Source organism: Dipodomys spectabilis, unplaced genomic scaffold (assembly GCF_019054845.1).
Source record: "Dipodomys spectabilis isolate Male_0828 unplaced genomic scaffold, ASM1905484v1 ptg000229l, whole genome shotgun sequence".
Taxonomy (NCBI): Eukaryota; Metazoa; Chordata; class Mammalia; order Rodentia; family Heteromyidae; genus Dipodomys; species Dipodomys spectabilis.
In genome coordinates, this window is record NW_024870906.1 from 257439 (window position 1) to 272500 (window position 15062).

The following is a 15062-nucleotide window of genomic DNA, read 5'->3' on the forward strand; positions in this document are numbered from 1 at the left end:
AAGTGTGTAATTGGGTCACAGAGTAGTTGTTGAAAGGAAAATGGTTGGCTACACAGATGTAACAAGACAAAAGACTATTTTTTTGTTCTTTTCTAAACAGCCTCGTCGTTCTCCTAACCAATTTGCAAGCATGCACACAGCCTGGAGGAGATTTACAATGCATCACAATAAACAGAGCTGACAGCCTTTAAAACAGGCACGCTCACACTCTACACCTGCGTGCTCACACGACGGGCCTCCGACGGATCCAAGTCAGAGTGGATATATTAAAAACAAATGCATAAAGCGATGATGCCTTTGGGCAGTCAGTCAGTCGAGGCTCAATCACAGCGGAACCCTGGTGTTCACAGGCGTTCACAGCCTGGAGGAAAGGACTCACCCGGACGGCAGATTCCCCCCGCCCACAGCGCGACCCGGACCGCCGCGGCCTTGCGTCCCTCGCGCCGCCCCGTAGTTCGCGGCGCGCGCCGATTCAAACCGCCGGGGCCGTTGGCGGCGAGTGCCGGCGCGGGTTTGGTCCGGGACGCGCGGGACGGAAACTTTGCGGACGTCCTCGGGCCGCCAGGTCCTCCTCCAGCGAGCCCCAGCGCTGGTGAGGGGCGCGGCGGGGCGGGGGTCTGTCCCGGGGTGCGGGGCTGGCGTCTGTCCCGGGGTGCGGGGCGGGGGTCTGTCCGGGGTGCGGGGCGGGGGTCTGTCCCGGGGTGCGGGGCTGGGGTCTGTCCCGGGGTGCGGGGCTGGGGTCTGTCCCGGGGTGCGGGGCGGGGGTCTGTGTCCGGGGTGCGGGGCTGGGGTCTGTCCCGGGGTGCGGGGCTGGGGTCTGTCCCGGGGTGCGGGGCTGGGGTCTGTCCCGGGGTGCGGGGCTGGGGTCTGTCCCGGGGTGCGGGGCGGGGGTCTGTGTCCGAGGTGCGGGGCGGGGGTCTGTGTCCGAGGTGCGGGGCGGGGGTCTGTGTCCGAGGTGCGGGGCGGGGGTCTGTCCCGGGGTGCGGGGCTGGGGTCTGTGTCCGGGGTGCGGGGCTGAGGTCTGTGTCCGAGGTGCGGGGCGGGGGTCTGTCCCGGGGTGCGGGGCGGGGGTCTGTGTCCGGGGTGCGGGGCTGGCGTCTGTGTCCGGGGTGCGGGGCTGAGGTCTGTCCCGGGGTGCGGGGCGGGGGTCTGTGTCCGGGGTGCGGGGCTGGCGTCTGTGTCCGGGGTGCGGGGCTGAGGTCTGTCCCGGGGTGCGGGGCTGGGGTCTGTGTCCGGGGTGCGGGGCTGGCGTCTGTCCCGGGGTGCGGGGCTGGGGTCTGTCCCGGGGTGCGGGGCGGGGGTCTGTCCCGGGGTGCGGGGCGGGGGTCTGTCCCGGGGTGCGGGGCGGGGGTCTGTGTCCGGGGTGCGGGGCTGAGGTCTGTGTCCGGGGTGCGGGGCTGGGGTCTGTCCGGGGTGCGGGGCGGGGGTCTGTCCCGGGGTGCGGGGCTGAGGTCTGTGTCTGGGGTGCGGGGCTGGCGTCTGTCCCGGGGTGCGGGGCTGAGGTCTGTGTCCGGGGTGCGGGGCTGGCGTCTGTGTCCGGGGTGCGGGGCTGAGGTCTGTCCCGGGGTGCGGGGCTGGCGTCTGTGTCCGGGGTGCGGGGCTGGGGTCTGTCCCGGGGTGCGGGGCTGGCGTCTGTGTCCGGGGTGCGGGGCTGGGGTCTGTCCGGGGTGCGGGGCTGGGGTCTGTGTCCGGGGTGCGGGGCTGGGGTCTGTCCGGGGTGCGGGGCTGGGGTCTGTGTCCGGGGTGCGGGGCGGGGGTCTGTCCCGGAGTGTGGGGCTGGGGTGGGTGTCCGGGGTGCGGGGCTGGGCCCGAGGGCGAGTCCCCATCGCGAGGCGGGAAGCACCGGCCTCCCCGGGAACCCCCTCCGCCAGGGTGGCTTCTGACTTCCGGCCGGGCCCGTCCCCGCCGGGGGAGCACCGCCAGCTCCGCGGGCCTCCTCCCGGGCGGCCTCCTCCCCGGCGGCCTCCTCCCCGGCTGGCTGGCCGGCCTCCTCCCCGGCGGCCTCCTCCCCAGACGGCCTCCTCCCGGGCGGCCTACTCCCGGCTCGGGGCAGGCGGGCTGGCGGGGGGCAGAGCAACCCGCGGGCTTCGGGGTTCTCGTAAACGAAGTATGGTTCCTAGAATTGCGGGATGAAGTGAGAGTTAGTAGTGTAAGGTTAGCCCAGAGTAAGCTGGCCTTCTTCACCCTGCAGCATAACTGTGCCAATGGAAGGAATCAGCAATTTCAAGACACCAAGCAAATTATCTGAAAGAAAGAAATCTGGTAAGATGGCGGATGGTTGTTGCTACTAGAAATGCTTAGCATTTTGTTTTGTAATTTTTTTAAACAAATGTTTCGTGTCTTTAGGCATACGTCACCTTCATAATGTTAACTTTAACCAATAGGACTAATTGACTAGGACATAGTTTGTTATCACGGGCTAATTTTACTGGCGTTCTTAGGATCTGGAGGTTCTGCCTGGTAAAAAAATCAATCTGGGGCTGGGAAGGTGGCTCAGTGGTAGAGCGCTTGCCTTGCATGCCAGAGGCCCTGGGTTCGATTCCTCAGCACCATATAAGCAAAAAGAAAAAAAAGCCGGAAGTGGCACTGTGGCTAAAGTGGTAGAGCGCTGCTAGCCTTGAGCTGAAGAGCTGAGGGACAGCGCCCAGGCCCAGAGTTCAGGCCCCACGACCGGACCCAAAAAAAAAAAATCAATCTCCCTTTAACCACTTAGGGATTGCTTTGATTTTACTCCTCCCTATATCCATTGCTCTGAGGTAAAGATGTTTTTTAAGTCAACTCAATGCACAAAAAGAAAACCTTTAGATATCCATGTATAGACAGTGAACCTTTACTCTTAACTTACATCAGATACAAAATGGCTGAAATTAGAAAATTTCCAGACATTATCATAGAAGAATCTTATATTTACTCCTTCTATTAGCTTGTGTGTATGTGTCTGTGTGCGTGTGCACGCATTGGTACTGGGGCTTTTGCCCTCAGAGCCTTGAGCTCTTGCTTAGCTTGCAGGTTTTTTTTGCTCATGGTTGGTGCTCTACTTCTGGCCTTTTTTCCCCCCCAGCTGGAGCTTGAACTCAAGGCTTTAATGCTGTCCCTGAGCTTCTCTTGCTCAAGGCTAGCACTTTACCACTTGAGCCACAGTGCCACTTCCAGCCTTTTCTGAATACTTTATTGGAGATAAAAGTCTCACAGACTTTCTTGCCCCAGCTGGCTTTGAACTGCCTTCAGAGCTCAGCCTCCTGAGTAGCTAGGATTACAGGCATGAGCCACCACCCCCTGGCTGTGTTTTGCTTTTTAACTGGAGATAAGAGTCTCATAGACTTTCCTACCCCAGCCATGGTCCTTAGCTTCTTGGCCTCCTGAGTAGCTGAGGTAGGTGGTTGACTACAGACAGGAGCCACCTGTGCTCAGCAACATTAAAAAAGACAAAAATTCTTTACAATGTTATATATTGGTAACATGTAGATGAAAACATTTAATTTTTTCCCCCTCAACCTATACTTTTTTCCTTACCACACTGTGTTCAGCATGTTTTTAAGTAGAAGTGTATGTGGACACACTGTACTTGCCTTGTACCCAGTACAGTGTATTACATGTGGGCTTTTCACAGATCTTTAACAGGTTGGACAATTTTCCTTTTGTCCCTTTTCTTGGGATGTTGAATTTTATGAAGTGTTTTTTCTTAATCTGTTGCCATAAAGTTTGTCTAATCTTATCACTTTTGCAAATTATGTTAATGAAAATTAACACAGTATCAAAAAAACCTTTCTTATGGGGCTGGGAAGGTGGCTCAGTGGTAGAGCGCTTGCCTTGCATGCCTGAGGCCCTGGGTTCGATTCCTCAGCACCACATAAGCAAAAAGAAAAAAGCTGGCAGTGGCGCTGTGACTCAAGTGGTAGAGCGCTAGCCTTGAGCTGAAGAGCTGAGGGACAGCGCCCAGGCCCAAAGTTCAGGCCCCACGACCGGACCCCCCCCAAAAAAAACAAAAACAAAAAAAAAACCTTTCTTATGGAACTTTAAAAAATGAAAAATATAGTGGTTAAGAATAACATCTCAGCTGGGGCGCTAGTGGCTCATGCCTGTAATCCTAGCTACTCAGGAGGCCAAGATTTGAGGATAGAGGTTCAAAGCCAGCCTGGGCAAGAAAGTCTATGAACCTCCTATCTCCAATAAACTACCAGAAAACCAGCAGTGGTGCTATGGTTCAAGTGATAGAGCACTAGCCTTATGCTGAAGAGCTCAGGGACAGCACCCAGGCCCAGAGTTCAAGCCCCACAACCGACAAAAAAAAAAAAAAAAAAAATTAAAATAACAGAATGGAAGAAAGGTTAATTGAACTTTAAGACATAGTGACAAAAATAATCAGAATGAACACAGAGGAAAGATAAGGGTGAAAAAAAAATCAGTGAATGATGAGACACTTGCAAAATAGTAGATGCAAATTCAACCAGATAACTTTATTAAGTGTAAATATGCTGATGAAGTCTTACCAATAAACTCTGCCCTGAGGAAGATGTTCTGTACAGAAATCACAGTACATGGGCTGGGAAGGCGGCTCAGTGGTAGAGTGCTTGCCTTGCATGCCTGAGGCCCTGGGATCGATTCCTCAGCACCACATAAGCAAAGAGAAAAAAAAAAGCCAGAAGTGGCGCTGTGGCTCAAGTGGTAGAGCGCTAGCCTTGAGCTGAAGACCTGAGGGATAGCGCCCAGGCCCAGAGTTCAGGCCCCACGACTGGACCCCCCCCCCCCCCCAAAAAAAAAGAAAACACAGTACATATGTAACTGAGCACTGGAAAATGGAGTTAGTACAAATGAGGAACTGAGTTTCTCATTTTATTTAATTTTGATTAATTCAAATCCAAACTTAAGTAATCATGGCTAATGGCAGTCTAATCACAGGAAGTCATCTGAGTGTATAAAAATGAAACAAAATGTATCTTCAATAGAACTTTAAGAGTGTTAGGATGGGGCTGGGAAGGTGGCTCAGTGGTAGAGTGCTTGCCTTGCATGCATAAGGCCCTGGGTTCGATTCCTTAGCATCACATAAGCAGAAAAAATCAGAAGTGGCTCTGTGGCTCAAATGGTAAAGTGCTAGCCTTGAGCTGAAGAGCTGAGGGACAGTCCCCAGGCCCAGTGTTCAGATCCCAGGACCGACCAAAAACAATGTTAGGATGCTTTTGTAGAGGTCTCTTTAACTAAAATTTCATTTTAAAATTTCTCTTTCTGATATTTAGTATCATGTTTAACTCCAAGTGTAAACATTCCTGCCTCTCCATTTATGAAAAAGCTTGGCTTCGGGACGGGAGTGAATGTTTACCTAATGAAAAGGTATGTTGGAGAGTTCACACAAACCATTTTCTTGTAACCCATACTTGTATTGCACTGGATAAAAGGAACTGGAAATTCAGATATCCAAATGTAAGATGTGTTCCTGATCCTACCACACTGACTGCCGGAGCTCTGCCCGCCTTGCTTTTCTTTCTTGGTTAAAAGGGAAGTGGCTGAAGAAAGGTTTTCTTTATAGCATTAATGTCTTATAAGGAAACCTTATAATGGCTTATAAAGTCTCACAAGGAAACCTCAGGGAGAAAGCCAATGGTATGGACAATGCATGTCCTATCTGGAGGGTTGTCTCCGTAGGATCTTCTGGTCTAACTAATCTGGGCTCTTATTTCTTATGGCATCGTGGTTAAAATGAGGAAATGGCTGGTCTTTAAGTGGAAAATTGTGTTTGAAGAAAGATGAAGTAATTGAACAAGTAGGGTGCTCCTAGCTAATAATAAAGACATCAACAGATGGGTTTTCTGGAATTTCTTTTAACATTACCTAGTTTCATGCTTGTTATATGTATGCCTTAATGTATTCTTAGAATCAGCCTGACTAGTTTAGCCTTTTTCTTAGGATATCTTTGCTTCATCTAGTTTGTGTTATTTCCACACAGACATGCTTTCTTTTTTGTTAAGCAGAGCTGGGGTTTGGACTTGGTCTCCCATTTGCTAGTCATGTACCCTACCACTTTGACAACTCCTCCCTGGTCTGGACTACATGGTCCTTTGTGATTCTCCACATAGTTGGGACAGAGGTATCTGTCACCACCCCTAGCCATTTTGCTTCTTTGTGGCCAGGATGATAGAATGTACCACCAAGGCCAACCATTGGTTGAGATGTAATCCCATAAACTTGGTGCCCTGGCTGGTCTTGAACCATGGCCTGGAAACTCCACTTTCCAAGTAGCTTGGATTACTGGCTTTATTAAATACTTATAAATACTAATTTTATTAAAAGTCTAGTTGAGAATATTCTCAATTAGGGTGAGAATGGGATTGAACCTAGGGCTATCACAGAGCTACACTCTAGCTCTTACACAAAGCTGTTCAACTAAGCCATATATAAGACGTTCTTATTGTCTATTTTTTAAAAATGTCATCTGTGTTCTGTTGTCTGTCTCTCCCATGCTTTTTGATCCTCATATGGTCTTTTCTTTGTCATCAGTGTTCTGAAGTTTCACAGTGATTTAAAAAACTACAATGTCGTGTGTCCTGTGTCCCATTCCCCCTCTCATCTCCCCCCCCCCCCCGCTTTTTTTTGGGGGGGGGGAAGGATCCGGTTATGGGCCTGAACTCTGGGCCTGGGCGCTGTCCCTCAGCTCTTCAGCTCAAGGCTGGCACTCACCACTTGAGCTATAGCACCACTTCTGGCTTTTTTTTTTTTTTTCCTGCTTATGTGGTGCTGAGGAATCGAACCCAGGGCCTCATGCATGCAAGGCAAGCACTCTACCACTGAGCCACCTTCCCAGCCCTCCTCCCCCGCCCCCCGCCCCCCACTTTTTAAAATCTGGAATCCTGTTTGAATGTTAACTTACTGGCTGATCTTTTATTTTTGTTCCATTATCCTACTTTTTATCTTTTTTTTTTTCATTCTGTTCTCTGCAAGGTTTTATCAACTTTATATTCTGAGGCTTCTTGGCTTTTTTTTTTCTATATTTTTAGTTGTCTTTTAAAACAATTGCACCCTAAGTATTTTGGGAGTACTAAGAACATTCTAAATCTTAAGGTTAAATTTTGTCTTGCTCTTCTGAAGTTCTTCCCCTATCTTTGGACTTTTATACTATATACTTGTCAGATAAACCTTTCCCTGAATTTTTTTTTCTTTACTGCCTTATGTAAGACTCTATTAAAATGGCCAAGTACAAAATTAAAATTTGACATTTTTCTCATTTATATATTCATTATTCTCCCCTTACGCCTGCCTTAGCATGTGTGAGAGGGAAAGATGGCTTTTGTGTTGAGGTGCAGTGCTGTTCTTCAGGTAATCATAGAGGGGCCACGTGGGTCTCATCTCTTCTCAAGTTAAATTTCATAAATTTCATTATTACTGCAGCATCCTATACATCATCTCTGATACATATAACTATTATAAGTAGTTTGCATCCTGACATGCTGAAGTAGGAAAGTTAAACATTGTCATTTTCAAATTTGGCTTTTTTTTCCATTTCCTGCAGTTGGACGGTCAGAGGCGCAGAGGCATTGAACCTTTGTGTTCCTCCCCTAGAGTACCCTTCTTTGGTCTCACTCTGTGAATACCTTAGAAACCACTATCACATTTGACATTTATAACGCTTATAACATCCCCTCTTCATGCTTCCTCCTCCTCCCAGTGTTTAATTGATCAGGCAGTCATCCTCTGGTTGAAATAGAACTTCAGATAGTCTAAAATACTGTTAAGAATAGTTAAACATTATAAAAAACTAGAAAGTTCTTGTTATCATTGAAAATGTATTATAGTTTTTATTCATTTTTATACTTTTAAGCTTATATATATGTGTGTATATACATACACATTTAGATCTCCAAGAGGCCTGTCTCATTCTCCCTGGGCTGTAAAAAAGATAAATCCTATATGTAATGATCATTATCGGACTATTTACCAGAAGAGACTAACTGATGAAGCAAAGATTTTAAAAAGTCTTCATCATCCAAATATCATAGGTAAGTTTTAATTCAATGGTATTTTGTTATTCTGGATATCTAGAAACATTGTATACCCTTTCTTAGCTGGTTTTACTAATCAAAATGAAGTAGATACATAGATTGTTGGGAAGCAAATTAATATGAGCTATCTAAAATAAAAATGTGCATGAAATGCAAACTCCATAGTCATACCTCATGAGGATAAATGTAGCCACTACAGTGCTACAGTGAATTGGTCTCTATTAAGTAGTAAATTAGATTCCTGGTTTTCATTTTACTTTTTTGGTACATGTAAGGCTGCTGAAATCACTCTATTTAGGGAAGCATAAAATAGTAAAAATGTTTTGGCTTGTGCTAACAAGCTAACACCAACATCTAAAATTACACGTACTTAGTTTTGTACATAATAGCTATTTCATGGTTAGTGTTGATCCATGTTTTCAGTCCCATTACTGTAAAAACCAATTACCATTGTTTACCCTTTTCTAGTAAAGAAATGTTAACATTTTCTTTAGGTTATCGTGCTTTTACTGAGGCCAGTGATGGTAGTCTCTGCCTTGCTATGGAGTATGGAGGAGAAAAGTCTCTAAATGACTTGATAGAAGAGCGAAATAAAGAAAGCCAAGATCCTTTTCCAGCAGCTATAATTTTAAAAGTTGCCTTGCATATGGCGAGAGGACTGAAGGTAACCACCCCCTTACATTTACTGTGAGCTGGGATGAACTCAGAGTCCTTGAACATCGAATTACACAGTGAATGGTTTTGCCTCTCAAGGAGAGAGTCTTCCATTTCTTTATTTCTATCAGCAGAGAATTATTTGAAACCCTCACATTGGCTTGAAATAAGCTAAGGTAGTTTTGTAGTAGAAATCACATTAGATGGATTCATATACTTAGTACACATTTAGTAGTTATTCCTGGAGGTATACCCTAACCTACTCATTAATAAAAGCCAATTTCTTAATAATTTCTTAATCTTGATGGTGTAAGTTTTGACATTATTAAGTATACATATATAGGTCCAGTGAAAAATGCTTTCTTAGCTTGCTGGCTGAGGCCCAGGCTGGCCTCAAAGTACTGTCTTTCTGATTTCTACCTCTCAGGTAGCTGGGATTACAGACGTGAGCCATCGTGCCTGGTTCAACATTTTGTTGTTTTTTTAATTTTGAAATTTAATAAAATTTTATTCATATTTTCATATGTGTTTAATTTGTTACAATTTTAGTATCTGCACCAGGAAAAGAAACTGCTTCATGGAGATATAAAGTCTTCAAATGTTGTAATTAAAGGTGATTTTGAAACAGTTAAAATCTGTGATGTAGGAGTCTCTCTACCACTGGATGAAAATATGACTGGTAAGTAGCAGTATTTAAATCTTTTCTTTTGTTGTTGATGGTGGTAGTGGTGGTAGTGTTTGTGGGACTTGAACTCTAATCCTGAGGGCTGTCCCTCAGCTCTTCAGCTCAAGTCTAACACTGTACCACTTGAGCTACATCTCTACTTCTGGTTTTCTGGTGGTTAATGACGATAAAAGTCTCATGGACTTTCCTGCCCAGGTTGGCTTTGAACTGTGATTCTCAGATCTCAGCCTCCTGAGTGGCTAGGATTATAGGTGGAAGCCACCAATGTCCTGCTAAAATTTTTATCTAATTACAAAATGCCTAATATTTACATATTTATTTTATGTCAGTCCTGGGGCTTGAACCTAGAGCCCAGGTGCTTTCCCTGAATTTCTTTTTGCTTCAGGCTAGGGCTCTATCATTTGAGCCACAGTTCCACTTCCACTTTGGGTCATATAATTAGAGGTAAATGTCTCATAGTTTTTCCCGCCCTGGCTAGCTTCGAACTGCTATCCTCAGATTTCAGCCTCCTGAATAGCTGTGAGCGACTGGCTCCCACCAACAATTACATTTTATTTTATTTATTTATTTTTGGGTCCGGTCATGGGGCCTGAACTCTGGGCTTGGGCGCCATCCCTCAACTCTTCAGCTCAAGGCTAGCGCTCTACCACTTGAGCCACAGCACCACTTCCGGCTTTTTTCTTTTAGCTTATGTGGTGCTGAGGAATCGAACCCAGGGCCTCATGCATGCAAGGCAAGCACTCTTACCACTGAGCCACCTTCTCAGCCCCAACAGTTACATTTTAACATACATAATAAAAACTCATGCTTCAACATTGAACTTGAAAAGCAGATAATAAATGTCCTTCCTTGTTGGGTCTTCCTCTGTCTGGACGGATGGGGTCTGAGGAGAGGTAAGTGCAAAGTGAAGTGCGGCCGCTCAAGGGTCGCCTTCCCCAGCCTCCCTTAGCCCAGGAGACAATCAGACGCAGCAGGGTGTCAAGTCAAGCAGGAACTCCTTTATTAACAGGGAGCATCCCCTTTTTAAAGCAAAAGACTGCCTGGGAGGGGAGGAAATGGAACCAACCAATCACTGAAAGGCCACACCTTATCATGCACTTAAGCTTCCATGAGTTGTTTACACACTGAACCTAAACAAATCCCGCTCTGCCCACTCAACTTCCTCTCAGGGCCATCTTTGCTACCTGTGTTCCTCACAGATTTCCCCACACTTCTTCTTCTATGTTGCCTCCAGTTAGCCTTCAGTCCCCTCCCTTTCACATATATGATATAGATTATCAGCTTCTTATTAGAGAATGTGTGCCTATAGAAATACACACTATTAAAATTCAAAGATATACATTGTTAAGTTTTATTTTCTTGGAGGGATAGGGTCTTAATATTCAGGTCTTAAATTCAAGATCCTGCTTCCAAGTGTTGGGATTGTAGCATGTTGCACCACATTTAACTCTTAACTCATAGAATTTGAAAGCTATAAAACATCTGAGATGGGCTGGGAATGTGGCTTAGTAGTAGAGTGCTTGCTTAGCATGCATGAAGCCCTGGGTTTGATTCCTCAATACCTCATGAACAAAAAGCTAGAAGTGACGCTGTGGCTCAAGTACTAGCCTTAAGCAAAACAAGTGTAGGGACAGTGCCCAGGCCCTGAGTTCCAGCCCAAGGACTGGCAAAAAAAATTAAAAATTTAAAATGTGAGAATGGAAAATAGGATTTTGATGAGATTTTTTAAAAGGGATGTAGTTTTAGTAACAGAAGATTTGGGAAATGGTAGAAGAAACTGGCATGGAACCAGGAAAGAGGAATGCTACAAAAAGCCATTTTGTGTTTGCCTGTTGGCACAGCCTAACTCATTCTTGTTTTGTTTTTTATTATTATAAATACTGACCATTCTCTTAATGTTCTTGATGAGGAATCAGCCATGAGAATGCTTTTCTTTTAAAATATTCTTTAGCCCAATAACTAGTGAATTTGTTTCTATTAATTTGTTAGAGGTAGTTCATGAATGCTGTTGAAAAATTCCGTTATCATTGGCAGAACTCCATAATATTTAAGAATAAATTCAATGAAAGTATATGGTCTCTACTTAAAAGAATCACGGAGATGTAATTACAGTGGAGAAAACTACCATGAGTGGTATATTGAAAGACTTGATACTGTTCCTGTTAGATCTTAGATTCATCTACAGACTTAATTCAATTCTTGCTGGGTTTTTCATTGAAATTAACAAGATGACTGGTAGTTGGAGGGAATGTCATTCCAAGGTAAACTCTTTAAGGGCCCACATCTGATTTGGCCCTCCTTCCATCTCCTGACTGATCAGTCATGGAGGCAGAGACAGCACAGGCCAGGCAATGGGCTCAAGCCCACAGCTTGCACATGTCCTTGAAGCCAGGCAACAAAATTTGGGCTCTTGAGTCTGTAATCTGGACCTTCAAGTCTATATACCTCTCATCTACCAAGAGAATTGCCAACTAGGCAGCTTTTAAAATGTTTTAGCCTGATGGAGAAACAATAATCCTTATTAGTGAATGTTTTCATGCTTAATGGATATACAATTGACTTGTGAATTCCTTATTCAAATTATTTGCCCATCGTTCTTTGGTTGCTTATCTTCATGATTTCTGGTGCCTTGCCTCAGGACTATTTTGCCTGTTGTTTTGTTTCAGTGACTGATCCTGAGGCCTGTTATATTGGTACTGAGCCATGGAAACCCAAGGAAGCTTTGGAGGAAAATGGCATTATTACTGACAAGGCAGACATATTTGCCTTTGGCCTAACACTTTGGGAAATGATGACTTTATCTATCCCACACATTAATCTGTCAGATGATGATGATGATGATGAAGGTACAAATTGAAAAGTTTTAAATTTTTTTCTTTCACTTTTTTGAAAAATAGCATCTCTCTTCCCTAATGCTAGTTTATGTATGCTATTATGTCATTCCAGTACAATTTAAAAGATTAATTTGTTTTATTTAGTAGCATAGTTTCTAAGATGCAGATTAATTAATACTGGTGACTAATTTGGTTAGGTTTAATAGCCTAGTCAAACATGTTGATACAGAATAGGGTGATATATTAAGATCTAGAGGAATGGTTTCCTTAAGAATCCTCCTTACAGCTGGGTGCCAGTGACTCATGCCTGTAATCCTAGGAGGCTGAGATCTGAGGATCGAGGTTCAAAGCCAGCCCAGGCAGGAAAGTTCTTGTGACTCTTATCTCCTATAAACCACTAGAAAACCAGAAGTAGTGCTATGGTTCAAGTGGTAGAGTGCTCACCTTGAGCTGAAGAGTGCAGGGACAGTGCCCAAGCCCAGAGTTCAAGCCCCATGACTGGCCCCCCCCCCCCCCCAAAAAAAAAGTCCTCCTTATCTGAGATTAGAAAGTTATCATAGATAGGGTTGGGGGTAAGAGTCCTATAAATCTAAAGACATTTTCTAATCTGCCTGGTAGTGAGATGAACAAAGAGATCATTTGTGGTGTTATCTGGAAAGCACACTGATAAATTCTTGTTTCTGGAGGGTGACCTATTAATTAAACTTATCTATGAACTTAACTGATAGTTTCTTGTTTTAATCTCTCTCCTTCATGAGCAGATAAAACTTTTGATGAAAGTGACTTTGATGATGAAGCATATTATGCTGCATTGGGAACCAGACCACCTATTAATATTGAAGAACTGGATGAGTCTTACCAGAAAGTAATTGAACTCTTCTCTGTGTGCACCAATGAAGATCCGGAAGATCGTCCTTCTGCTGCTCAGATTGTTGATGCTTTGGAGCTAGATGAGGAGTGACCATGTTCACACTCACCTCAGCATGAAGTATGGCTTGTGTTTATAACCGTTCTCTTCACTCAATGTTTAGTTGCCATGGTCTGTAGTCATTGTACTCTGGACGGCCTATTTTAGGGCCATATTCTTAGCATAAGCACTTGGTGTACTGGGGTTTTCTGGGTCTAACATTAATTTGAATCGAGTAACTGTTACATTTATTAAGAATCTCAGATATTCTCTTTTACTGGATCTGTAAAATTAGCACTTTATGTGGTACAAAGTAAGTGTACATATATTTAGCTGAACTTCCTTGGCTGTTGTGTTTATTAAATGGTCTCTGGGACCTGAGGAGGCATGATGCACTCTGTGGGTATCCTAGACTCTCCTTACAGTTTGTCCTGCTGCCTCAGCTCTCCCCAGACCTTTGGTGTTTAATTTATTAAATTTGTTTTCCATACTGAGATTGTTTAGTTTTTATTTACTAATCTGTATCCTAAGAAGCATTTCAAAGCTGTGTTGAAAGAATAATAGGACAATACAGAATAAAAGACAGTTTGAGTACCAGAAAGTGTCTCAGCGTTATTTTATGCTCTAATTGGAGTGTTGTCATTAATGTGGTGAATGAATGTTAATGGGTTTCTTTTGCTTTCAACCTTATTTTCTTAATCTGAAAAATGAGGTGGATTTGGATCAGTAGTTTCTGTGATCCACAGCTCCTGGGAACTTTCAAAATTACTGAACTATAATTGTGAACCTTGGGTTCTGTACCCAGGCTTGTCTACACAATTTAAAAAATTACTGTCAACAGGAGAAATTCTAATTAAGAACCATCATTTTCTGAGCTATAAAAAATTGTTCAAACTGCTGGGTGCCAGTGGCTCATACCTCTAATCCTAGCTAGTCAGGAGGTTGAGATCTGCAGCAGGACCAGCAGGAAAATCCATGAGATTCTTTATTTCCAATTAAGCACCAAACAAGCTGGAAATAGAGCTGTGGCTCAAGTGGTAGAGTACTAACTTTGAGCCAAAAAGCTCCGGGACAGTGCCCAGGCCCTGAGCCACCACATCAGTCAACAGTAATTTTTTTAAGTGTTAGGCATCAAGAGGTAGTTAAATTTGACATGGCTGTGGCTTAGTTGGCTAAATTCCTTCTTTTTTTTTTTTTGGTCCGGTCGTGGGGCCTGAACTCTGGGCCTGTGCGCTGCCTCTCAGCTCTTCAGCTCAAGGCTACGCTCCACTACTTGAGCCACAGCGCCACTTCCGGCTTTTTTTCTTTTTGCTTATGTGGTGCTGAGGAATCGAACCCAGGGCCTCAGGCATGCAAGGCAAGCCCTCTACCACTGAACCACCTTCCCAGCCCCTAAATTCCCTGTCTTGTAAAAGGTAATTGCTTTTGAGTAAGATGGTAATGATAGTTAAGATGACTGAATTGTTGGCATTGCTTTCATTTTGCGGGGGTAGAGGGGAGGTGGAGGGTGCATCAGTCCTGGGGCTTGAACTCAAGGCCTAGGCACTGTCCCTGAGCTGCTTTTGCCCAAGGCTAGTACTCTACCTCTTAAGCCACAGCACCACTTCTGGCTTTTTCTGTGGTACTGAGGAATTGAACCCCGGGCTTCATGCATACAAGGCAAACACTACCACTAAGCCATAATCCTAGCCTATGCTTTCATTTTTAAACTGTGTGGTATGAAAATATTTTGTGATAGATCATAGAGTTCATTTTTTAAAAGTATAATTTCATATTTATAGAAAAGCTGCAAAGACTTTTATACTTCTACTATTCACTCTGTTTTTCATTGCTAAATTTGCCACCACAGACCAGTTTACCAGGTTGCAAAATAATTATGTATTAATCTGAAGTAATGTGTATACTTATAGCCAAAGGAGGATTTTTATGATAAAATTAAAAAAATTAGCATTCAGCTTCCCAAGAAACAATTTTAAGAATACTTTTTATTA

General features: G+C 44.6%; 2 protein-coding genes across 2 annotated transcripts in view; one reads left to right on the plus strand and one right to left on the minus strand.

Moving 5' to 3' along the window:
* The first annotated feature begins 485 nt into the window (after positions 1-485).
* On the plus strand, positions 486-13672 carry Pbk (PDZ binding kinase). The gene is made up of 8 exons (XM_042697808.1): positions 486-592; positions 2192-2262; positions 5235-5328; positions 7846-7988; positions 8486-8655; positions 9195-9324; positions 11997-12176; positions 12926-13672. The coding sequence occupies exons 2-8, from the start codon at positions 2205-2207 to the stop codon at positions 13123-13125; spliced, it is 975 nt and encodes a 324-aa protein (XP_042553742.1). The 5' UTR covers positions 486-592; positions 2192-2204; the 3' UTR covers positions 13126-13672.
* A 1366-nt stretch (positions 13673-15038) lies between these two features.
* The window catches only part of Esco2 (establishment of sister chromatid cohesion N-acetyltransferase 2), a 17340-nt gene continuing 17316 nt past the window's right edge, over positions 15039-15062 (minus strand). The window contains exon 11 of the mRNA XM_042697805.1: positions 15039-15062. This exon is cut by the window's right edge and continues 1104 nt beyond it. The gene's annotated coding sequence lies outside the window, so the exon portion shown is untranslated.

Excerpts from the sequence above, each read along its gene's own strand:
- Pbk (XM_042697808.1), top strand. The coding sequence starts at position 2,205 with ATGGAAGGAATCAGCAATTTCAAGACACCAAGCAAATTATCTGAAAGA. Across the intron at positions 8,656-9,194 it reads ATATGGCGAGAGGACTGAAG|TATCTGCACCAGGAAAAGAA; the intron begins GTAACCACCCCC and ends TTACAATTTTAG. Across the intron at positions 9,325-11,996 it reads ACTGGATGAAAATATGACTG|TGACTGATCCTGAGGCCTGT; the intron begins GTAAGTAGCAGT and ends GTTTTGTTTCAG.